Source organism: Tribolium castaneum, chromosome 5 (assembly GCF_031307605.1).
Source record: "Tribolium castaneum strain GA2 chromosome 5, icTriCast1.1, whole genome shotgun sequence".
NCBI classification, from domain to species: domain Eukaryota; kingdom Metazoa; phylum Arthropoda; class Insecta; order Coleoptera; family Tenebrionidae; genus Tribolium; species Tribolium castaneum.
Genome location: NC_087398.1, coordinates 13,855,741 through 13,880,974, shown reverse-complemented (window position 1 = coordinate 13,880,974; position 25,234 = coordinate 13,855,741). Strand labels below are relative to the sequence as shown.

Sequence of the window (25,234 nt, the reverse complement as noted above, 5' to 3'; positions counted from 1 at the left end):
GTTACTGTTTGTAAATATTCCGACGTGAAATGATAAGATAAAATTGTATTTCTCAAAGACCCAGGAACCGCACTTAGTAACAATCGAACTTTCATCGATAAACAATGAGATTTTTCATATTTGTAGCACTGTGTGTTGTCACAATTTGGTGCAAGCCAAGCCCAAGTAATACAATTTAGCAAAGAGTCCCCAAAATTGACAATTTTTTAGGTGTGCGTATAATCGGTGGAGATGAAGCTGTCGATACCGAATTTCCGTTCATGGCTGCTATTTGGACCACCACTTCTCTTGGCAGATACTTCTGTGGTGGAGCAATTATTGACAAAAAGTGGATTTTGACGGCTGCACATTGCGTCGATGAGTAAGGCTTTCAACCACATTTGCCAAAAATAAATCAAATATTCTAGCGCCAAATCTTTCAACATTCAGTTAGGCTCTGTGAGTTTATCAACATTTGATAAACACCGAGTTAATGTGAATGCGACCGATTTTGTGATTCATCCCGATTTTAATTCAACAACGGCTCAGAATAACGTTGCTTTGATTAAGCTTCCAGAAGCTCTAGCATTTAATGGTAAATCACAAAACTAGGTGGTTGAAATTGTAAACGATTTGTAGATTATGTCAATGCAATTGCGCTGCCGAAAGATGCACTTGAAGACAGTACGGATGCAGTGGCCCTTGGCTGGGGTCAAACTGATGATGGTGAGAGTACCATTAGAGAGTATCATTAAAAACACAAAGCAATTGTAATTTTCTTTTTTAGAACATTCGGGACCTGTTGATGTATTGCGCAAAGTAACTGTGGTGACTTTGCCCAACGAACACTGCAAATACACATACGGTAACCAAATTACAGACAATATGGTTTGTGCTTTAGGTGCATTTAATGAAGGCACTTGTATTGTGAGTTTCGCATTTTAATTTTTGGCAATATCGTAATAAATATTTTAGGGGGACATTGGGGGTCCCTTAGTTCAACCAAATGGAACTTTTATTCATATAGGAGTTGCAAGTTTCCTAAGTTTTAATGGGTGTGAAAGTATAGATCCTTCAGGGTACGAAAGGACGTACAATTCTCTTGAGTGGATTAAGAATGTTACCAAAATATCATAAATTTAAAGAGAATGACAATAAAACCATAAATGCTAAAAGTTTTGTTTTATGTTTTGACAAATTTTCCACAATTTTTATTGTGCGCATTTGCCAATAAATTTATTGTTATCTAATTGCATTATCAATAACATTAAGCCGACAGGAAGCTTTATCCAGTAATCTCAGGTTATTTACTGTTTTATGGATGATGGATTGCTGCTGTATTGTTTGAAGCTGAAGCATAAATACAGGATGGTTTTTTATGGCCTACATTAGAAACTATTTCACTTCTAATATAGCTAGAGCTTTAAAATTTTGTATACGATCCAAATCGACTATTCCAAGTTCAATTAAATTATTTTAAAAATGGCTGAGCTTCCAAAATTAAAAAAAATTGAAGCCAACTTTGAAATTTTAAATAGTAAATACTCATTTCTTGTGCATTTTTGAATTCACCTTCTCAAGCCGTGTAAAATTTACTCAAGTTGTGAGTACTTATCTGTCATAGTTTTTGACATGTGTCAATTTTTTTGTTAAAATTTTCATTTGATAAGGTTTACCTAAGATATCACAGTCTTTGAACCTTTTGCAATAAGAGAATAATTTTTTTTGTGTTTAATAACCAAAAGTCCAAGAGTCTTCTAGAATTTTCAAAATTGTCAACTGTCAAAATTTATGGCTAGTATGATTTTTTCAAAATGGTTATCAAATGTTTTTTCCCAATGAAACGACCCTAATTTCTTAACGGCATCTGAATGAATATCGATATTTATAGTGACCTTTATTAATACGTCCTACACCAATTTTTTTACAGTTTTTGAAAAAAAACACAAAAAACGGATTTTACTTCGTAATTTTTAGAGTTAGTCAATTAGACTTTGCAAAATGGTCAACCATTTTCAAACTTCAATTTTTATTTAGTTTTTACATGGTTCATTATCAAATAAGCAGTAAAACAATAATATTTAATTATGGTTTATTCTAACTTAGTGAATTGCGTAAAGTAACTCAGTCCAGTCTGCCAACGAATTTTGAACTTCTTGAATAAAAATGGAAACAAATCGAAACATTTCCTTTAATGAATAGCAAAATTTTATTGTATTTTTCGAAAGTTGACTTGAATAAAAATGAAAATAATGAGCTAAAATTCTGTTTTTTGCGATTATTTCAAAAATTGTAATAGATAGTTATTAGAAGATGTTAATAAAAGTCTGTAAAAGAAATAATTTTTTGATTGCCATTAAAAAAACCTGTTTTATAATCAATTTTTAATCATCAAAAAATCATAGTGGGCTTGCAATTTAACAGTTGTCAATCCTGAATATGATGAAACCAAAAATAACTTAAAAAAAACTTAAAAAAAAGATAAAGACAATTCGAAAATTAGGCAAAGGCAAGAAAGAAAACCAATCTTAAAAAAAGGGCACATTAATTTATTGGTAGTTTGCAGCAGTCAGAAGGTTCAAATTTACAGTATAACTTGCTTGGTCCCATATTTCGTATACTTTCAGAAAAGAATTTTATTAACGTAAGAATTAACATAATGAAGTACCAAAGAATTTCCAGTTGAGAAGAATGGAAATAAAAAAACACTTTCCAAAACAAAAGGAATCCATTTATAGCGGCCTAATTTACAAATTCTCTACTTAAAAATTATCATCTTGCGAGATTAAAATCACATGAACTTTAAACCACAATAAGTACTGAATCATTTTTATGTCCTGCAGTGTCTGTAAAACAAATAGAATATAAGCACGAATGGCACGATAAAACCCTTTAGATATATCTAATACGTAATATCAAGATTTGAAAATATTTCACAAGTGGGCAGGTACTTCATTATTAATTAAATTTTCGTAGCTCATTCGAAAGTGTTTCGTTTATTTCACAGGAAAACAAAACAATACAGTTAATCCAAAAAGTACTCATCAAAGTGAATTTGTAAAAATCGATAAGATAAAAAAGGAACCTAAATTAGGATTAACACGCTATATAAAGACAAACAAAACATTTTTTAATCACATTAGGTCAACATGAAGATTTCGGCGGCAATTTCTTTGGGACTCCTCTTGGCGGTAATAAAATCAAAACAACTAAAGCCACATTAACATGTTTACTTCTAGGTGTTGGCCCCATCCACCCAAAAACACATCGGTAAAAAATTGTTATTTTATTTAAATTCCTTATTACTTCTCTTGTTTAGCACCTCGTATCATTGGAGGAGACGAAGCAAAAGCTGGTCAATTTCCATACGCTGCTGCAATTTATATCAAAAAAGAACTTAGTACCACTTTCTGTGGCGGAGCTCTTCTTAGCAATTTGTGGGTTTTGACTGCCGGTCATTGCGTCGATGGGTAATGTGGTGATTTTAATTATTTTTATAAAAAGTCATTTATTAATGTATGTAGGGCCGTTTCTACCATTGTTTATTTGGGTTCCACTACTTTGCAAGACCATGATCCTAACAGAATCATGTTGACCACAGATAATCACGTAATTCACCCGTTGTACAACAGGACTACCCTGGAACACGACATTGGGCTTATCATGTTCAGAATGGCCATAACATTCTCTGGTAAGTTTTTCAAAGTGATTAATTTTTTTCTGATTGGTTTTATTTCAGACTACATTAAGCCCACCAGCTTCTTCCCCATCGCAGACTTGCCTGGAGGAGCTCCTGTTACAACCTTTGGGTGGGGACAGATCGATGATGGTAACGTTATACCCTCAACACAAAAATTAACTTATTAGTAATTTTCAGAACATGCTGGTGTCACAAATCACTTGCGTTATGTCCAGTTAAGTGCATTGACAAATGATGAATGTAAACTGGTCTTTGGTTCTAGAATTACAGAAAACATGGTTTGCGTTTCTGGAAATTACAATGAAGGGATTTGCAGGGTAAGTTAAATCGGGTAATGTGTGTCTTAGTTCAATATTTGTTATTAAAATTTTAAGGGTGACAGTGGAAGTCCTCTAATCCAAAACGTTGGTGGTGGTCATACCCTCATTGTAGGTGTGGGAAGCTTTTTAAGCGAAAATGGATGTGAATCTACTGATCCCTCTGGATTTACAAGAGTTTTCCCATACAGGGACTGGATAAGAAATGTTACCAACATTGTGTAAATTTTTAAGATCTAAAACTGAGATTAATAAAGTTATGGAAACATGTCTTTGTATCCGTGGTATTTGAGATTTTATTAAAAACTTATCCAACAACGATATGATCAGAAATTAAGCCAAGCCAGGTTTTAAATATTTTTGTTTTAACATCAGCTCTTGGATCAAACTAAACATATTCAAATATGTCTTCTAGATTATTTTAATGTGTATATTTGAATTGAACCAAAGTACTAAAATGTGAATACTTTTAGTCTTTGGTCTACTTTAAACTCCCTACTGTCTACGCTCTTCTTACTACTCTCGCACTCTCTGCTCACTGTTCTCTACTCTCTACTCTCTACTCTCTACTCTCTACTGCCTACTCTCTGCTCTCTGCTCTATGCCCTGTATTCTCTATTTGCTGCTCTCTATTTTCTGCTCTCTACTCTCTGTTCTCTGCTCTCTTATCTGCTTTCTACTCTCTATTCTACTCTTTTGCTTCTTCCTTTGTTTTAAGTTTTCTATTTGTACCTTTCTGAAGTTATTTATATTATTTGTTTTATTTTTATTATTGTTTAATATTTTTTATATATTTTTATATTTTTTTAGGAGTTTTGAGTTGAATAGTTTTCGACTAGACTTTGCCCCCACAAAGTTTGCATATTTATTTATTTATTTATTTATATTTATATTTTATTTTTCTTTTCTATTTTCTATTTTCTATTCTCTATTCTCTATTCTCTATCCTCTACTCTATACTCTAAACCTATACTCTCTACTCTCTACTTTTTACTCTATATTCTCTACTTTCTGTTTTATGCTCTCTGCTTTTGCTCTCTATTTTCTGCTTTCTACCATCTGCTCTCTACCCTCTGCACTCTACTCTCTACTCTTAGCTCGTTATTTTCTATTCTCTACTTTCTATTTTCTACTTTCTTCTCTCTACTATTCTTTGTTGTTCTCTAATCTCAGTTCTCTAGTTTCTATTCTCTACCATCTACTATCTACTCTCCACTCCCTACATTTTACTCTCTACTCTCTACTCTTTACTCTCTATTTTAGAAATTTAAAAACACCATAGGAAAGATTTAAGTTTCCTCTTTCAAATGAGCTAAAAAAATTAGCTCTTTGTTTTATGCTCTCTGCTCCTGCTCTCCATTCTCTACTCTTTACTCTTAACTCTCTATTCTCTATACTCTGCTTTCTGTTTTCTGTTCTCTGCTCTTTTCTTTGCTCTCTACTTTCTACTCTCTATTCTCTACTTTCTTTTTCCAAGTTTCTCTTTGCTTTCTACTACTCTTTGTTCTCTGGTATCTATTTTGTACTATCTACTATCTACTCTCTACTCTCTACGCTCTACTCTCTACTCTCTACTCTCTACTCTCTACTCTCTACTCTCTACTCTTTACTCTCTACTCTCTACTCTCTACTCTCTACTCTTTACTCTCTACTCTCTACTCTCTACTCTCTACACTCTACTCTCTACTCTCTACTCTCTGCGCTCTGCGCTCTGCTCTCTACTCTCTACTCTCTACTTTCTACTCTCTACTCTCTACTCTCTGTTCTCTACTTTCTATTCTATATTCTCTACTCTCTGTTTTATGCTCTCTGTTCCTGCTCACCACTCTCTACTCTTAGCTCTCTATTCTCTATGCTTTACTCTCTGTTCTCTGTTCTCTGCTTTGTTCTCTGATCTGTTCTCTGCTCTGTTCTCTGCTCTCTTCTCTGCTCTCTACTCTCTGTTCTCTACTCTCAATTCTCTACTTTCTTTTCTCTACTTTCTCTCTGATTTCTACTACTTTTTGTTCTCTACTCTCTGTTCTCTACTATCTACTCACTACTCTCTACTCTCTACTCTCTACTCTCTACTCTCTACTCTCTACTCTATACTCTCTGTTATTTACTCTCTACTTGCTACTCTCTACTCTATTCTCTACTCACTTATTTCTGCTCTCTGTTATTGCTCTCTACTCTCTACTCTCTACTCTCTACTTTATACTCTCTGTTATTTACTCTCTACTTGCTACTCTCTACTCTCTATTCTCTACTCACTTATCTCTGCTCTCTGCTCTCTACTCCCTACTCTTAGCACTCTACTCTCTGTTCTCTGCTTTCTATTCTTTGGGTGCATTCATGATTATTCTCCGTAGATTTAATAGATAGATTTTAAAGGTGACGGATAATTTAGAGCAACTGATCTAAAACCGAACAAGAACTAGTACTCTAGGTCCGAACCACATTTTTTGTTTGACATTTGGCACATATCTAAATTCTCAAACTTCCATCTCAGAGCACGTAGTACGCTATCTGTGAGAATTCAATTTTTAATGCCAAACGTAATAGAGAAAAAAGATATGCAATAACAAACGCAAATGAGTATACTCTACTTTCTGTTCTTTACTTTTTGTTTTCAACTCTATACTTTCTGTTCTCTGTTCTCTACTCTTTGTTCTTTACTCTCTACTCTATATTCTCTACTCTCTACTTTCTACTCTCTATTCTCTGCTTTCTTCTCTACCCTCTACTCTCTACTCTCAATTCTCTACTTTCTTCTCTCTACTTTCTCTTTGTTCTCTGCTCTCTATTCTCTACTCTCTGCTTTCTGCTCTCTACTCGACGATTAAGTGAATGTTAAATTAACGTATATCCAATTTTATTTCATAGTAGAATTTTGCAACAGCGCATTTGCATTTTTTTGAGTAAAATGGAGCACAAATTGAAAGTTTCCGGTGGGTTTTCTTAGCTCAAAATGTGTCGCTGAAATTTAGTTTACCACAGAATTCTTTTTTATACAGAAGCCGTCAATTTGTGCTTTATTTTTCACTCCAAAAAATTCAAATGCGCTGTTGCAATTCTATTATAAACTAAAATGGGATATAAAATTATAGAACTAAATATTCAATTTATATCAAATCTCTTTATTGCACTAATATAACATGAGAATACATTTTTAAGTTTTCAGTCATTACTCTTTGTAATATTATTAATCCAGTCATTATAAGGGTAAGTCCTTGTATAGCCAGACGGTTCTGGAGTCTCACACCCGTTAAAGCTTACAAAACTTGAAATTCCTACGTGTTCTGTTATACCACGAGGGTGCAGAAGTATCAGTGGACTTCCAGTATCACCCTGAAACGAGAAAATAAATAATAAAATAAAATAAACCTTTTAGCAAGTACATGGCAGGCTCCTTCGTTGTATTGTCCATCAACACAAACCATGGTTTCTTTAATTTGATTGCCGAAGGTTAACTTACATTCTTCATTGGGCAAAGTAGTGACCAAAGCCATTTTTAAATCATCTGATAACGATCCATCGTCTAAGAGAATCGTATTAAATTATGGAAAAATAATTTCGTTGATTATACCATCACTGGTTTGTCCCCAGCCCATCACATAGACATGTGTGTTATTCCAAAGCTCGTTCAAAGCCAAATAATTGATTGATTTAATGTAACCTTGACAAAGAAAAATTAGTTTACAATGAAAATGCATTACAAATTTTCTCACTGGTATGTGTAACAGGCATTCGAAGCTTAATAAGCCCAATATCATTCTCCAAAGTTTCAGGATCAAATTCAGGATGTATGAAATAAGTTGAAGTTGAAAGTGTTTCACGATTTGCGTCCGGTTCAGTCAAACTGATTGATCCCAAACGAATTGTGAAAAGAATGGCACTATAATTGAGCAAATAATTAATTGGAGGTGGAATTTATTTACTAACTTGCCCATTTACACATTGACCAGCTGTGATAATCCACTGGCTTCCATACAATGCTCCTCCACAAAACCAGGTATAACCGGAACCTTCAACATTGATAGCTGCAACGAAAGGCACCTGGCTGATATGTGCTGTATGTCCTCCTATAATTCGAACGTTCCCATTGGCGAGCTCCTAAAAACTAGGCAATTGTAACAAATTAATTTTCCAAAATATCACCTTTTGAATTGATGATGATACAAAGAAAAGGATCAAAATATAGAAGAACATTGCGAGATGATTGCTACTGTCACCAATAATAGTTGCCGGCTAATTTTTTATTGGTTTATGAGTGCAATTAATCATCTCATCATAATTAGCTAGGAAAATTTTTGAAGTTGTTTGTTCGTATTTATCTTCAAAAGGCTTTAGGTAATTCTATTTAGAAGATTTATCTTTTATGAGTACCCATATCACGAGGACAAGGCCTAAATACGTACTTATTTTTGATAAAAAATATGAGCAACTATCTTTTATTTTCTCTTCAGTGTTGAAAAAAAAATACACAAATAATCTGTTGAAAAATTATTTAAAATTATAATTAAAATTATAATCTCTTATTATAATAATTATTATTATAATATTATACTAATAATTATAATCTATGTAATTATTGATCACTGTTCTCTACTTTTTACTCTCTACTCTCTACTCTCTGCTGTCCACTTTCTGTTCTCTTTTCTCTACTCTAAGCTCTCTACTCTCTGCTCTCTACTCTCTGCTCTCTTCTCTCTGCTCTCTACTCTCTGTTATACGATCTCTATTTTCTACTTTCTGCTTTCTACTCTCTACACTCTGCTCTTTACTCTCTACTCTCTGTTCCCTGCTCTCTATTCTCTACTATCTACTATCTACTATCTACTATCTACTATCTACTATCTACTCTCTACTCTCTACTCTCTACTCTCTACTCTCTACTCTCTACTCTCTATTTTCTGTTCTCTTTTCTCTACTCTAAGCTCTCTACTCTCTGCTCTCTACTCTTTGTTTTCTAGTCTCTACTCTTTGTTTTATAGTCTCTACTCTCTGCTGTCTACTCTGTTCTATGCTCTATGTTTTCTGTTCTCTACTCTCTGCTCTCTACTCTTTGTTCTATGCCCTCTATTTTCTACTTTCTGCTCTCCACTCTCTACTCTCTGCTCTCTACTCTCTGTTCTCTGCTCTCTATTCTCTACTCTTTACTCTTTGTTCTCTGATCTCTGCTCTATTCACTACTTTCTGCTCTCTACTCATTACTCTCTACTCTCTATTTTGTGCTCTTTACTCTTTGTTCTCTACTCTCTGTTCTCTACTCTCTATTCTCTACTATCTGCTATGTACTATCTATCTACTGTCTACTCTCTTTTTTTTTCCAAAATATCACATTTTGAATTGATGACGATAAATAGAAAAGAATCAAAATATAGACGAACATTGCGGAATAATTGCTATTGTCACCAATAATTGTTGCCGGTAAAAACTTTTAATAGTTTATGAGTACAATTGATCATTTCATCTTAATTAGCTTGAAAAATTTTTAAAGCTAAGATTCGTATTTATCTCCAAAAGGCTTTAGGTAATTCTATTTAAGACCTATACACCTACTAATTTTTGATAAAAAAATTAACAGCTATCCTCTGTTTTCTTTTCAAAACAAAAAAAACACACAAATAACCCGTTGTAGCATTTATTTTCTGTCCTAGTTATTTTGTGTCACATTTCTAACCCAATCAACATAAGGATACGTTCTTGTGTATCCTGAAGGGTCGGTACTTTCGCACCCATTTCCACTGACAAAACTGGCAATACCGACGTGAACAAACACGCTTTGGCCAAAAACTTCAATCAAGGGACTTCCAGTATCACCCTTAAAAAAACATGAACAAAAATATTTTTTTTATTGTTACTCACATGGCAGCTTCCTTCATTGTAATTTCCCTCAATGCACACCATATTTTCAGTAATTTGGTTTCCGTAAACTAATTTACATTCTTGGTTTGACAATGACGTTACAAACACGTACCGCAAAAGATCGGATAAAGAAGAATCATCTAGAAGAAAAGTTTATAAGGAGTTGAAACTTTTCTTGGAACTACCTACTATCACTAGTTTGGCCCCAGCCAAGTGCCCGAGCGTACACCCCATCTGATAGAGGATACAAAGCTAGAGAACTAATGGGTTTGATGTCGTCTACAATACACTATTAGAAATTAATTATCTATAATTAACAATCTACCAGAATACTGAATTGCCATTCGTAGTTTAATCAAACCTATATCGTTGTCAAGGGTAAGAGGGTCAAAATCAGGATGGAGGAAATACTCAGATGTTGCGACAGTCAAGCGGGTTGGATCATCTGCTGTTAAGCTAACTGATCCTAAATTAATTGTAAAAAGGATAGCTCTTGAAAATGAAAAAAAATAGAATTTGATCAGATTGTTACAAAACATGTACCCATTGACACACTGTCCTGCTGTAATTACCCACTGTTGGGTATAAAGTGTTCCTCCACAAAAAAATTTGCTGTTGGCAGTTTGAACCTCAATGGCTGCAGCAAATGGAAATTGGCCAGTATGTGCGATATGTCCTCCTATAATACGTGGGGAAATGGCTGCATATGCAAAACTTTCCTAAAAAAATAATTTACATCCGTATTTATTTGGGCACAATTTACCTGAAATGCAAAGCAATACAGAATTAGATAGTATAAAGAAAGCGTTTTCATTGTGATGATTTTGTTTACTTTCTGTTGTGCTACTGATATCACGATGCTTAGGCTTTATTTATATAAGCATTTTTATTGTGTTTTATTTATTTTTATGGACGTCGACATGATGTGATAAAACTGGAAGCTAAATGCAGTATGATTCCTAACGTTAGTATCTTCAATCAATCACCGCATGAAAAAGTCTGTGTTTTTAAAACCATTCTTTGGTTTTACTACCAATTCTTGCCAAAAATTCTTAATTATCAGAAATATAAAGATGCAAACTGGTTGGAACCGGGTATTTTTACCAAACCTATTGTAGTAGGTAATAAATGGAGTTCTAATTTCTAATATTATGCTAATCTGTAGTTTTAATAACTAGCATACATTTTTGGCAATATAGACAAATTAAGCTTCTCTGTATCAAATAAAATAAATAAAAATAAAACAAAAATCTACTCTAGTTTCACAAATTGTTCATTGCAAAACTGAATGTTGCAAAGAGAAGTTTTGTGCAACTCCATTTAGTAAATTTTTAGGAGTTGTATTGGCAATGCTAGGCTGGGTGTCATCAGTCATCACTGTAATATAGTGTGTGATCTGTCAACAGCGTTAAATCGTTTATTGATAAAGCCCGAATGATTAACAAAATTAGGAGAAAATAGTTTGAACAGATTTTGATAAGTTAACTAAAACAAAAACAAACAACAAAGATAGAAAATAGAAAACATTACACTTGATTTATAAGACTTACCAGTGGCACTTATTCTATTCGAGTACTCCTTCGTCGTGCTTGAAAACCATTCGTGTCACAATAGAACGTCTTAAAAAACTGGTATACCTACTATTTTAATGCTTATTTGCTAATTTGGCGTTTTATTAATTTATACTAAAAAACGTTTTTTATTCTTTTTATGCCATTTTTAATAATTTTCAAATTTTTGATGTTTCTTTAGTCTCAATAATTACAAGAAGAATTTAAAGAATGAAGTTCGGCCAAGTTTGGAATATGTTAGTAATGAAATCGGAACACAAATTTAACAATTAAAAAATATATTGGTTTAATAGCAATATTTTTGAATTAGAAGTCATTTTTAAAGCATAATTTTTAACAAAAAAAATGCCATTAAAAATGTTTCTATAACTAATTTCGGTTTGATTCAAATATCCAGTGACAATTTTATTTAAGTTTTTTATTTTGCAACACTTATTTCTATCATGTCCTAAAACAAAATAGCTAATGATTTTAAATTAGATTTTCAAGACTCAATAAACTAAGACCGAAGGTATGACATTCTTCAATGCAATTTCATTTTTTGTCAAATAAAAGCATTAATCAAATGCAAAATTTATATATGGTTGCATTTTAAAATTTGTCGGAGTCGTGAGGTTATGTGAATCATACTGTATTTTATTTTAACTTATAGACAACATTTTGAAAACACATCGTCTTTAAAATAAAAGTGGGCACAAAACAGACTCAACCAAAAGTAACGCACAAAATTTATATCATTGTTATTCTTCATTTCTCAAAAAAAATCTTGGAACAGGTCGATTTTAATTTTTTAAATGTTATATTTTGGGCTATATTTTGGGGAATTAAGACGTCAGTCTTAATTCTTTTAAATAACAACCGACTTCACATTTTTTTCTATTATATGTAATAAGGATAAAAGAAATAAAAAATTAAATTAAAGATTGAAAAAATAAATACAGTAAAACCTCCCTTAATGGACACCTCTGAATAACGGACACCTCTTTACAACGGACATTTTTGTAAAAACGTATTAAAACCTATATTAAAATTTCTCACCTCTCTACAACGGAAAATTCTTCATCGGTGTCCGTTGTTGAGAGGTTTTATTATATTATAAAATTTATTACAAAAAAGTTACGTTTAACCATAATGGGCTGCTTTATCTTTTTGTTCTTGACTTATTTAATAAGCGGTAATTGTTTTTTGTATATTTTTTTGTATAATTAGCATGAACACAATATGACACCTAAACATAAAAAAACAAAAAGTAACAATTTAAAATAAAGTAGAATGTAATGATAAAGCTTTTTGGGTAATACTATCAATGACTTTTATAAGTTTTTAGTTTTATTATCTCGTTTTTTTTAATTTTTTTCGTCTATTTTTTATTTTTTTATACTTCCCGGAAAGTTAAAAATGTGTATAAATATCTGAAACAATAACATCAAAAATGTCGCTTGTCGTTTAAAAAATTAAGAATGACGTCACAGCTCAAAAACGTATGATGCCAGAAATATGGTGTCAAAATGTAGCATTTAAAGAAATAAAATAGATATATTGTTTGTTATTGTTTATTGTTTCGATAAAGGTGTTTGTTATTAAAACCAATCCACTTCGAACTATAAAACAAACTAATTGCAAGACGTTTAAAAAGTCACAAAAATTGTTGTTTTATTATTTGAAATATGAAATTGAACTAACTAAGATTCAAACTTGAGGAAGTCGGTGCGATGTTGGTGTTTTAGTCAAAAGAACAAAATAAATGGCCCAACAATCAACTTAACATAAAAGTTTTAATTTAGGAAATCAGAGAAAATTTTAAAGAAATCACAGTAAATTATTTAAAAAAATTGGAAAATCAAAGAAAATCAGAGGAAATCTGGTATTGAAAATTTAGGGTGGGGTTTACCGAAATTTTCGTTTGAATTATGTCGAAAAATAAAAAAATTAGCCTGAACATGCTGCTATTTTTAAAATTAAACAAACGCTAAATATCTTTGTGTTAGAAGCTTTATTATGTTCATTGACTTAGAATCTAGATCGAAGTTACATTCTTAATCCAGTCAACATAATTGTATGTTCGTGTATACCCAGATGGGTCAGTACTCTCGCATCCATTTCCACTGACAAAACTAGCAATTCCGACGTGAACAGTGTAGTAAATGCTGTAAACATCTATCAAAGGACTCCCAGTATCGCCCTATATTTCAAAAAATCAAATAACATTAACTCAAATAAAAAATCACACACATGACAAGCTCCCTCGTTGTAATTTCCCTCAACACAAACCATATTATCGGTAATTTGTGATCCGTAAATCTCTTTGCAATAGTCATTCTTTATCGGAGCCACATAAACGTACTGGAGAACATCCGAATATTGCGCATTTTCTGTTAATAAAAATATTGAGACTAAAACAGATTCAACATGAACATACCATCACTAGTTTGCCCCCAACCAATTGCTCGAACTTTATGAGCTTGCAGCAAAGGTTCAAGAGCCAAATAATTAATAGACTTGATGGAATCTAGAAAAATACGTAATTTTTTAATCAATTCCAAATACAAAAAAACCTGTAAATGTGACAGGCATGCGTAGTTTTATCAAGCCGATATCATTGTCTAAAGTTTGGGGATTGTAATCAGGATGCAAAATATAATCAGAAGCTGCCACCGTTTGGATGTTGGGGTCTGATCGGTTTGCTGAACCTAAATAAATTGTAAACAAAATTGCTCTAAAAAAGTAAGGTGTACAGTAAGAAAACGTTTTACAAAACTAACCCATCGACACATTGACCAGCAGTAAGGATAAATTGATTCGTGTACAGAGAACCACCACAAAAGTGTTTACTGCTCGAAGTGTGGACATCAATAGCTGCAGCAAAAGGGTACTGATGGATCGTTGCAGGCGAACCTCCAATTATTCGTAAATTCCTATCTAAAATGTTACTTCCTAAAATTTGCTAGGTACTTGAACAGTTATTTTACCAGTTATTTTACCAGTTCTCATCTAAAAATTATAAGTTATTTCAAAACTTAAACCAAAATAATTTACCATTGTAATAGTTGTAATAAAGGTGAAGAAGAGAATTAATAGCTTCATTGTTACCAAATTATATTTAGAAAACAAGAACAATAACCGAATAATCTTTCTAAGGATTAAATCTATAGTTTATATACAAATCTAGTTTCCGTTACAAGTAGCAATTTTTGATGACTCATGTCAGTTCTCTATCTTTGAATAATAAAAATAGATTGCAATTAAATCATAAAAAAGTAATTGCTTTATCTAAGAAATTTTTGAGTGAACCGCAGCTAGACAAAAAATTCCTTATGTATGAGTCGAGTGATCAGTGATCACGTATTTTACAGTGATCGAATCTTTATAAAGATGCTATACCTACAGTAAGCTGCAAAATAATGGAATAATTCATTAAAAAATTTATTACTGGTTTGACAAAATTACTCGAAGCAGGACGATTTTTTTTAAACTGCACAATTCTTGATAAAATTTAAAATATTTTACTTTTTGGTTTTTAAGTCATCGACATTGTTCTTAAAAACTTAATTAAAAATCCTTATTTTTTTTTTTAATTTCTATAGATCCTTTGACGAAATGACAATACCAAAATATTACATAAACTATTACAAAATATTACGTACATTTCAATTGTAACAAAAAACAGACCAACAATTTTGTTATTTCACTAAAACAACATGGAAGTACCTAATCTAAATATTTTTTTTGTTGAAAGTATTTTTTCGTGCCAAAACATTGTATATTTCTTTACTTTTAGAGAGAAAAAAGATTCAAAAAATATTAGACCGGAAGTTGTTCATAATGTGGTACCTACATGACGATCAATTTCTGTATTGTATAGTATTTCCAGCAAGAGGTTGGACTTTTTTAAATATCTTGGAAACATTAAAGTCACTAAACTATACCTACTAGCAGGGTGTTTAGTGCGTACTGTTAGGTTGGTAATATTCCCTCGCTTGTAATCCTACGCCGATTTTGGACTTGTCATCTTTTGTAGGCCTCTCAAATTTGAACTTAAAACGTGCTGAGTTAAAAATTTGGCATAATTTTTGTTTAAAGCCGATTTTAAAATAGTAATAATCATTTTTAGTTTGTGAATGTCGTGAATGCCGTCAAAGTGACAGATTCGTCATTATAATGCAAGAAGCGAATCCAAAAAGAAAAGAATATAAAACAAAAATCACGATAATATAAAATACAAAACAAGATAAATCATATATTTGAAGCTACTTTGCCAAAAAAATTCCATGGTCGACTAGATGAACAAACATTTTTAAACACATTGTATTTATTTAAGAATTAACACTTTTTGTTAAATACTTTAGTTTTATTTGTTTTTTATTCAAATAAAAATTTATGTTTTACACATTATAATTTCTTTTTTAAATTGAATTAAATTAAAATTGATATGTATGATTTAATTTTTTGGTATTGCTAATTCGACAATTAAAGAATCTATCGATATTGCTAACAAAAAATAAGGTTTTCCACTTAAAAATTTATCCATGACGTTTTTACGCAAAAACCTATTGATAAAAAAAATTAAATTTAATTAAAAATAGTGTACCTTTTAAAAAAATTGCCCTGTTTGACTTTTTTCGTCACGAGAAAATATTTTTAGTTTTGAGATTATTCCATAAATTTGCCGTCCACAATAAATAAAACAGTAGAGTTGTTTTAATACGAGTTTTTGAGAAAACATTTAATTAAAAATTATACAAAAAAAGTGTAGATTTTATGTAATGAACAAATTCAAATTCGTCATTCATCCTTGCCCTTGTAAGAAATTGTAATCTCTAAGACTGCCTCTTCGAAACATATTGCATCATTGATTTAAAAATATTATAATACAATTATTCTAAGTGACACCTTACACATTTCAACATTTTGTCGACACAAAACAAACTTTATTAGAAAAAAATAACATAAACATTCACAAGTAAAATGAATAAATAACAAATAATAATTAAGTAGGTACATCCGCAAATTTATTTTTATTTATTCAAACATTTATTTATCTTACCACATGATTTCAGCTGAGAGAATCACTTCAAATTGATTTTGAAATTCTGAGTTAAGGTAATTAGCAATCGCAAGCTAAAATTGACGTTGCAGTATAAAATAAGGTTTAAAGGGGTGTCATTCTTTTTGAACGTGACTGTACTAATAACATGATTGTAATATTTGAGCAAATGTGGCACAATAAAATGAAAAAAATGCAGAACGAACGAATAAAACAAAAAGGTTTATTTATTTTTTATTTCGTAGAATATCAGCTTATACTTAGTACAATTATAGGTCCAACCCTGTTACATTCCTGATCCAGTCATTGTATGGGTAAGTTCTGGTAAATCCTGAAGGATCCGTACTTTCGCATCCGTTGGAGCTAAAGAAGCTTGCGACACCAACCGGAATTGCATGGCCAGTGCTGTAATATTGAATCAGAGAGCTGCCAATATCACCCTGTAGACATAAATAAATTAAGGAACACGTATCAAATGAGTGATAAAAAACTGACGTAGCAAAGTCCTTCGTTATAATTCCCATCAACACAAACCATTTTGTCAGTAATTTGATTTCCGTAGGTAAGTTTGCACTCAGTGTTATGAATTGTGACCACATTGACCCACTGGAGGTCATTAGAAAGACCAGCATCGTCTACAAATCGAAATCAAATCGTCGATTTCCACTTTGTGGTAATTACCATCACTGGTTTGTCCCCAACCAAATGTCGATACGGTCACATAGTCTGGAAGAGCAGACAGTGGCAGTCGATCAACCGGCTGAATATAGTCTGTGAAAGTAATAGGCATGCGAAGCTCAATAAGTCCAATGTCGTTTTCTAAAGTCATAGGATTATAGTCAGGATGAAGGACAAAATTGGATGTTGCTACTTCAATCTGTCCAGGATCATTCGTTTTCAAACTAATCGATCCTAAGAAGATTTGAAACAAAATCGCACTGGAAAAATCAATTAATCTACGAATAAATGGTCACAAACAAATACCCGTCCACACATTGGCCCGCTGTTAAAATCCACTGCCTTGAAAGAAGGGTCCCTGAACAAAAATGCTTAAGTGTGGGTGTTTGGACATAAATCGCAGCAGCGTAAGGAAACTGGAGAGTGTGAGCAGTCTGACCCCCGATTATACGAAGTCCTAGAATTTGTTTAACACGTCATGTATTAATTATAAAATATTACCTGGAAATTGATTTTTACTCGATTTGTAAGGGATCGCATTTAGTGCCGAAATGCACAAAAACAATAACAACAAAACTTTCATTATGGTAACGATTTTGACTTAAAATGAGACCAAATTTTTAAACAACTTGTTTTTTTAAGAGTGGGTTTTTAAAGATTATGAATGTAGATAATCGTACTATCTGACAAAAATACTCTAAATAATGGTCCTCTGCTATTGTTTGTGTTTAAGTGAAAAGCCAAACTCTTTAAGTAAAGAAATTATCACCAGATCAGACACAATCATTTATTCGTTAGTTCTAGTATTTAATGCAATTCTTGACGCAGAAATCTTGAAATTAATCATAAATTGTTACTTAGGAAAGCTTGTTATCGCTTCAGACACGCAAGTATTAGCTGTTCTAATCCTCATAAGTTGGAAAAATGCGTGAGAGATTTTATCACTTTGAGATGATTTTGTTTTATCAAAAGATAAATTTATTGTCTAACTCGTTTTCATTTAGCTATGTTTCAACGATGCATACTTATAATGCACTTTTGTTTACAATAAATTAAATGCGCAGTAAAAAATGCTTCCTTTAAATAGTTTTCGCGGAGAAAAGTTCAATTGTTTAAATTTTTTTACTTTAATTAAGCATTCAGTACATAAAAAATCATTTAAAGAATTTATCATCAAGAATTTGTTATTTTTTTTTACTGACTTTCCTTTGTTTCTTTTTCTTGCTTTGTTTTCATTTGTATTATTAAATTGTATTTCTTCTTCTTATTATTAAGGTTCGGTTACATAATCGAAATAAAAGTACTTTAAAGTTATTGTTGATTTAGAAGTAAAATTTTTGACAACAATAATCAACATAACATTAACTTTAAGGTCCCTTTATTTCGATTATTTATTTTTTTTGATCATGTTTTGTACTGGCTTATGTTTACAAAAATTACAAATCTAACTACAGACAATAAAGAAAATATTTTTAGTTTTGAGATTATTCGATAAATTTGCCGTCCACAATAAATAAAACAGTAGAGTCGTTTTAATATGAGTTTTTGAGATAACATTTATTTAAAAATTATACAAAAAAGGTCCTTTAACGTGTAGATTTTATGTAATGAACAAATTCAAATTTGGCATTCATCCTTGCCCTTGTAAGAAATTGTAATCTCTAAGACTGCCTCTTCAAAACATATTGCATTATTGAATTAAAAATATTATAATACAATTATTCTAAGTGACACCTTACACATTTCAACATTTTGTCGACACAAAACAAACCTTATTATAAAAATAACAAACATTCACAAGTTAAATGAATAAATAACAAATAATAATTAAGTAGGTACATCCACAAATTTATTTTTATTTATTTATCTTCCTACGTGATTTCACCTGAGAGAATTACTTCAAATTGATTTTGGAATTCTAAGATAAGTTAATTAGCAAACGCAGGCTAAAATTAACGTTGCAGTATAAAATAAGGTTTAAAGGGGTGTCATTCTTTTTGAACGTTACTGTACTAATAATATGATTGTAATATTTGAACAAATGTGGCACAAAAAATGAAAAAAAAATATTTCTTTTTACTTACTTTCCTCTGTTTCTTTTTGTTGCTTTGATTTTGTTTTTATTATTAAATTGTATTTCTTCTTATTATTATTAAGGTTCGGTTACATAATCGAAATAAAAGTACTTTACAGTTAATGTTGATTTAGAAGTAAAATTTTTGACAACAATAATCAACATAACATTAACTTTAAAGTCCCTTTATTTCGATTTTTTTTTTGATCATGATTTGTACTGGCTTATGTTGCGTAAATAAATAATCAAAAAAAAAATACAAATCTAACTACAAGCAATAAAGAAAATATTTTTAGTTTTGAGTTTATTCCATAAATTTGCCGTCCACAATAAATAAAACAGTAGAGTCGTTTTAATACGAGTTTTTCAGAAAACATTTAATTAAAAATTTTACAAAAAAGGTCCATTAACGTATAGATTTTATGTAATGAACAAATTCAAATTCGGCATTCATCCTTGCCCTTGTAAGAAGTTGTAATCTCTAAGACTGCCTCTTCAAAACATATTGCATTATTGAATTAAAAATATTATAATACAATTATTCTAAGTGACACCTTACACATTTCAACATTTTGTCGACACAAAACAAACCTTATTAGAAAAAAAATAACATAAACAATCACAAGTAAAATAAATAAATAACAAATAATAATAAAATAGGTACATCCGCAAATTTAATTTTATTTATTTATTTATTTATTTATTTATCTTCCTACGTGATTTCACCTGAGAGAATCACTTCAAATTGATTTTGAAATTCTAAGATAAGTTAATTAGCAAACGCAGGCTAAAATTGACGTTGCAGTATAAAATAAGGTTTAAAGGGGTGTCAAAAGGGGTGTCATTCTTTTTGAACGTGACTGTACTAATAATATGATTGTAATATTTGAACAAATGTGGCACAAAAAATTAAAAAAAAATTATTCCTTTTTACTTACTTTCCTCTGTTTCTTTTTGTTGCTTTGTTTTTATTTTTATTATTAAATTGTATTTCTTATTATTATTATTAAAGTTCGGTTACATAATCGAAATAAAAGTACTTTAAAGTTAATGTTGATTTAGAAGTAAAATTTTTGACAACAATAATCAACATAACATTAACTTTAAAGTCCCTTTATTTCGATTATTTATTTTTTTTGATCATGTTTTGTACTGGCTTAGGTTGAGTAAATAAATAATCAAAAAAAAATTACAAATCTAACTACAGGCAATAAAGATTAATCAATACTGGAAGCCTAATTAGTTCAATTATTATTGTAGAAATAAAACGATTAGATAAATATCAGTCTTTTGAGCAACTATCCTCTCAGTGTTTCTTTTTATTGCAAAGACAATCCTCGTATCGTAAAAAATGAAAAATAATTCCATTCACTTCCTGTGCTTTGTTCTAATGGCCTCTGCTACCTCTGCTACTACGCCAAAATCAAAAAACTTGAGTATGTTTTACTTTCACATTACAAGCGAGTGAAATACAAGTAAATCTTTCCAGTTTCTCGCATTATTGGTGGGTCTAATGCATATGCGGGTCAATTTCCATTTGCTGCAGCTATCAACGTCCAAACTTCCGACAGCAAGTTCTTCTGTGTGGGAACACTTCTTACCAATCAGTGGATTCTTACAGCTGGTCATTGTGTTAACAAGTAACAATTTCTGATTATGAAATTTTCCCTATTATTGTCATTTTAGTGCCAAACTATTCACAATTCAAGTTGGTTCAAACACTTTGAAAGGTGAAGACCCAAACCGTGTTGTTGTTGCTACCTCAGATTATGTACTCCATCCGGAATTTAACTCTGCAACTCTCGAAAATAATATTGGTTTGATCAAGCTTCGACTTCCAGTAGAATTTACAAGTAAAAATTTTGTTAACTAGAATTAGTATTCTGATCCCTTTTTTTTAGATTATGTTCAAACAGTTCAACATCTGCCATCAGCCCCTTTGCAAGTTGGTATCAGTGTTATGGCACTAGGATGGGGCCAAGTTAATGATGGTTTTCTTTCCAAGAATTGTTAAAACGTTTTAACTTGTTTTTCTTTATAGAAAACTCTGATTTGGCCAATGACTTGAAATGGGTTATAGTCACATCAATTTCCAATAATGAATGTAAATTAACTTATGGAAATCAAATCACAGATAGGATGGTTTGTGTTGCTGGGAATTACAACGAAGGACCTTGCATTGTGAGTCACTGTTAACAAATTTTTTCGCCTATCTTAAAAAAAAATGATATTTTGCTACCTATTTGAGGGTGCAAAGTATGACTTTACCTCCCCATGAAATTCTTGTTTATTTTACCACCCGTGAAAGGAAAAGACATACATTTGTACCTAATTTACCACTGAGAGAAAAAAACATACCTCCTTTGCACCTTCAAATTAGGGAGCGTAATATCATTTGCCATACAGCAACTGGAAAAAATCATAAAGTAAATTTTTCTCCCTCATGCAATTACTTTGCCCCCAGGAAGAAATTATACACTTTGCTCCTTTGATAAATACAGCCTGTTCCGTCTAAACACCATATTAGAAGTATTGAGAGTTCCAATAATGATAGTCATCTGAAAATTTATTTACAACCATATTTTCTGAGGTCCTGCTCAATGAAAATATTTTCAAGATGGCGATACTTCCGGTTATACCAGAAGCCGCTATCAACTTTCTTATTTTAAATGACAAGCTGTATTTTTAATGCGTTTTTGGATTACTATGGTTATTTTAAGCTTCATAAGCTTTCTCTATACCTAAATTTAGCCGTTTACAAAATAATTTAGGTTTTTACATTTTTTTGGATTTGCACCTTTCAGTTAAAAAATCGATAACTCTGCCATTTTTAAAAATTTAGAAATATTTTTAGCTCGTTTGAAAGACGAAGCTTAGATTTTTACTTTGGTGTTTTGAAATTTCCAAAAAAGAATAACAAATCCCAATTTTTAAAGGCATTTGCAACTTATTTTACTTGTTCGACATTCGAGCGGAAATTTCGTCCTTTACAAGTACCTTTTTTTTCAAAATTTCCTACAATGAGAAATAAACAAGATAATTGCTTCGAAAGAAAGACATCGTAATGCCACAAGCGCCTCTCATCACGGAATCCTCATCACTGAACCCTCTCAATCACTAAAAACCTGACAGATATTTGAACATATTTCACACATCATTTACAAAATAAAAAATTAACTACTTTTCCCACTAATTTCTATTCCAAATTTTATCTTGAATTTCGCGAAAACATTTGGGAAATTTTGTCAAGTTTTAATTTACTCTGTCGGTCTTATTTGATCTTAATATTGAACCAGCTGCTCCATAGGCGGTTACGACATCCTAATTTCAACTTAAAATCGAAGTAACTTAAGTTAGAGCGCAGATACAGAAAAACTGTTTTCACTACGGCATTAAGCGTTTTCAGTACTATATTTAAAACAAAGTTGTTTTTTAAGTTGCCAATGCCTTTAAAGTTAAGTTTTCAGAATTTTAAGCACCCATAACTCAATTTTTTCAAATGAAACGCCACAAGTTTTATTTCACTAATAAATGGTAAAGATTTTAATTCTGCATCGATCTGTATTAACATTCTATGTTTAATGTTTTCAAGTTACATAACTTTTTTCTGGAAATTGAGAAATTAATAAAAAAAAAAAAAAAATAATAATAATAATAATAATAATAATAATAATAATAATAATAATAATAATAATAATAATAATAATAATAATAATAATAATAATAATAATAATAGTAATAATAATAATAATACTTTATTGGTGCTTAAACACGAGGTGGTTTTAAACAAGTCACATAATATACATAAATACATATTCACAAACAATTAAAATTACATTTAAAAAACTCGTCAGAGTTGTACAAACACTTCGCTTCCAAAAAACCTTTTAATTTTGCTTAAAAAATATTGAAAGGTTTTTCTCTAAATTCCACCGGTAAAACATTGAAAAAGTTAATTGCATCATAACGGGTACAACTCTGTACTCTAGAGATCCTATTGTGCAAAGCTACAATATTTTTGTTCCCCCTTGTGTCATGGTCATGAAATTCTTTATGAATGTTATACTTTTTTATATTTTTCTTGATATAAAGAAGAGAGTTATAGACATATAAAGAAGGCAATGACAACTTTAAATTAATAAAGGCTGCTCTGCAGTCGGCTTTATAATTTAAACGCGCAATTATACGAATTGCTTTCCTTTGTAGGGCGAATATTCGGTGTCTTATTAAGTTATTACTGAGTGTCCCCAAGTTAAAATTCCGTATAAAAAGTGTGATTGAAAATGTGCAAAGTAAGCCGACTTGAGAATGTCTATTGAAACCGTATTTGCTAGCTGCCGAAATAAAAATATTGCTTTTTATAAATTCATTAGCCATAAATAATTTCCATATGTTGCCATGGAAACGACAGAAAAAATGTGAAAAATTAAGAACCGGTTTATAGAAGCGTCATTAATTTAATTCGCTATTAAATGCGTGATTGACTGATCACGTGATCAAATTGAACAAATGTAATTGGTCCATTCGCGTTATTAACTTTATTTATTATTTATTAACTAATTTATTTTGTGTGCAACTGTCAAAAAAACGGCACTTTTTTTATTGATTTTGAGTTGCGAAAAAGCACATTTGTTTCCGGTAAAATAAAGCCTTAACAACATAAAAAAAGATTTTTTTTACCTGCCGACAAAGAATTTGCACACTTTCAGTGCTTATTTTCCTTAAAAAGCACAAAAAAACATCACAACTTTCAATCAAATAGGAATGACAATAATTTTTCACAGTTGCACATAAAATTTTGTATGTCACATGGCCGTGAACTATCTTTTATTTTTATATTCATTCTCATAAAAAAATTCTTTGTTAACAACCTTGCAAGATAAATAATTATTGTTTGTACGGGGCGGATAACACAATTTTGAACAAAATTTGTCGTTTGTTTAACCAGAAATGTGTAGATGTTTTATTCAGAAAATACAAGAAACATTGAAAAACTTTTTTTTAAGAGTCTTGTTTAATTTTTCTTGATAACTTGTTAACTATTTACATACTGTTACTATATCTACGTTGTGTATCTATCACTTGATTTTTTATTCTAATATTCTAATTTTATTCGGCAAGTCGCTACAAATATTTCTTTGGCAAACTGCAAAAATAGCAATGGTTAGTAAAAAATTTTCTAGCCAATTAAAAAAAAAACAACTTAACTTAAAAATTATCACAGATAGGTATAGGGAATGCTAATACAGATAGATTCAGAAAACAATCTTCCTACATCTAGTAAAATAAAAATTGTGACAACCTATTTGAAAAAATAAAGTTATGGAGACTTGAATTTGTCAAAAATTTACCTTAAAATTTTTGAGTTAATTATTTTTTTAATTTTGAACACACTAAACAACATATATGACCTTCCTTTTTTAATTCTCCAAATATATGGTTTTAAAATCTTTAAAACTAAAAGAGTTACCAATATTTTAAGTGACAGGTGCAAATACAAAATTTTTCAAAAAATCCTAAATATCTCAAAATCGGTTAGGTATAGAGAAAGCTGATAAAAACTCTCTTAAAATAACTTAACTAACCCAAAAACCAATGAAAAACATAGCTTTCCATTTGAAAAAAAAAATTGATAGCGACTTCCGGTATAACCGAAGATGCCGCCCTGTTAAAATATTTTCATTGATGGATTATGGTTGAGTACCAACTTTCAGATGAATATCGTTAATAGAACTTTCAATACTTCTAATGTGGGGTTTAGACGAAACACCCTGTATAAATAGCTATTAATCAATAGGGCGACAGTGGGGGCCCGATAATACATGTGGTAAGTCGAGGACAAATGGTTCTTGTTGGAGTTTCAAGTTTTGTAAGTGGAAATGGATGCGAAAGCACTGACCCTTCGGGATACACAAGAGTTTATCCTTATCTCGGTTGGATTAAAAATGTAACACAGACATAATTCATGAAATAAATTGGTTTAAAAATAATTCAGTTGCTTCATTATCAAGGATTAAAGAG

At 31.0% G+C, this 25,234-nt stretch overlaps 5 protein-coding genes and 1 pseudogene across 7 annotated transcripts; 3 read left to right on the top strand and 3 right to left on the bottom strand.

Annotated features, from left to right (window-relative positions):
* The first annotated feature begins 7 nt into the window (after positions 1-7).
* Positions 8-1,154, top strand: LOC657916 (serine protease H120). Its single transcript, XM_964342.4, has 6 exons — positions 8-165; positions 211-361; positions 408-574; positions 619-705; positions 767-906; positions 955-1,154. The coding sequence occupies exons 1-6, from the start codon at positions 105-107 to the stop codon at positions 1,114-1,116; spliced, it is 768 nt and encodes a 255-aa protein (XP_969435.1). The 5' UTR covers positions 8-104; the 3' UTR covers positions 1,117-1,154.
* Positions 1,155-2,985: 1,831 nt separating this feature from the next.
* On the top strand, positions 2,986-4,274 carry P121 (serine protease P121). The gene is made up of 7 exons (NM_001170771.1): positions 2,986-3,170; positions 3,219-3,249; positions 3,299-3,449; positions 3,504-3,670; positions 3,719-3,808; positions 3,857-3,996; positions 4,054-4,274. The coding sequence occupies exons 1-7, from the start codon at positions 3,129-3,131 to the stop codon at positions 4,219-4,221; spliced, it is 789 nt and encodes a 262-aa protein (NP_001164242.1). The 5' UTR covers positions 2,986-3,128; the 3' UTR covers positions 4,222-4,274.
* Positions 4,275-7,094: 2,820 nt separating this feature from the next.
* Positions 7,095-8,295, bottom strand: LOC100141641 (serine protease h103). Of its 3 annotated transcripts, none has more exons than XM_001810108.4 (6): positions 8,137-8,295; positions 7,925-8,091; positions 7,707-7,873; positions 7,565-7,654; positions 7,377-7,516; positions 7,095-7,326 (listed from the first exon to the last, which is right to left on the bottom strand). In XM_001810108.4, exons 1-6 carry the CDS (start codon positions 8,185-8,187, stop codon positions 7,156-7,158), a joined length of 786 nt encoding a protein of 261 aa, XP_001810160.1. In that variant the 5' UTR covers positions 8,188-8,295; the 3' UTR covers positions 7,095-7,155. The 3 variants fall into 3 exon arrangements, with proteins under 3 accessions (XP_001810160.1, XP_008199319.1, XP_064212742.1); XM_008201097.3 differs by having other exon boundaries at positions 7,933-8,091; XM_064356672.1 differs by lacking the exon at positions 8,137-8,295 and having other exon boundaries at positions 7,921-8,058.
* A 1,311-nt stretch (positions 8,296-9,606) lies between these two features.
* Positions 9,607-17,866, bottom strand: LOC100142532 (CLIP domain-containing serine protease B9-like). The gene is made up of 10 exons (XM_064356624.1): positions 17,641-17,866; positions 17,446-17,596; positions 17,143-17,399; positions 16,957-17,096; positions 16,734-16,901; positions 10,390-10,565; positions 10,172-10,338; positions 10,036-10,125; positions 9,847-9,986; positions 9,607-9,802 (listed from the first exon to the last, which is right to left on the bottom strand). The coding sequence occupies exons 1-10, from the start codon at positions 17,720-17,722 to the stop codon at positions 9,635-9,637; spliced, it is 1,539 nt and encodes a 512-aa protein (XP_064212694.1). The 5' UTR covers positions 17,723-17,866; the 3' UTR covers positions 9,607-9,634.
* Positions 13,392-14,565, bottom strand: LOC100142333 (brachyurin). The gene is made up of 7 exons (XM_064356726.1): positions 14,454-14,565; positions 14,387-14,408; positions 14,180-14,336; positions 13,973-14,133; positions 13,837-13,926; positions 13,650-13,789; positions 13,392-13,599 (listed from the first exon to the last, which is right to left on the bottom strand). The coding sequence occupies exons 1-7, from the start codon at positions 14,499-14,501 to the stop codon at positions 13,435-13,437; spliced, it is 783 nt and encodes a 260-aa protein (XP_064212796.1). The 5' UTR covers positions 14,502-14,565; the 3' UTR covers positions 13,392-13,434.
* Positions 17,867-20,475: 2,609 nt separating the features above from the next.
* LOC100142130 (brachyurin-like) lies at positions 20,476-25,203 on the top strand (annotated as a pseudogene).
* Positions 25,204-25,234: the final 31 nt, after the last annotated feature.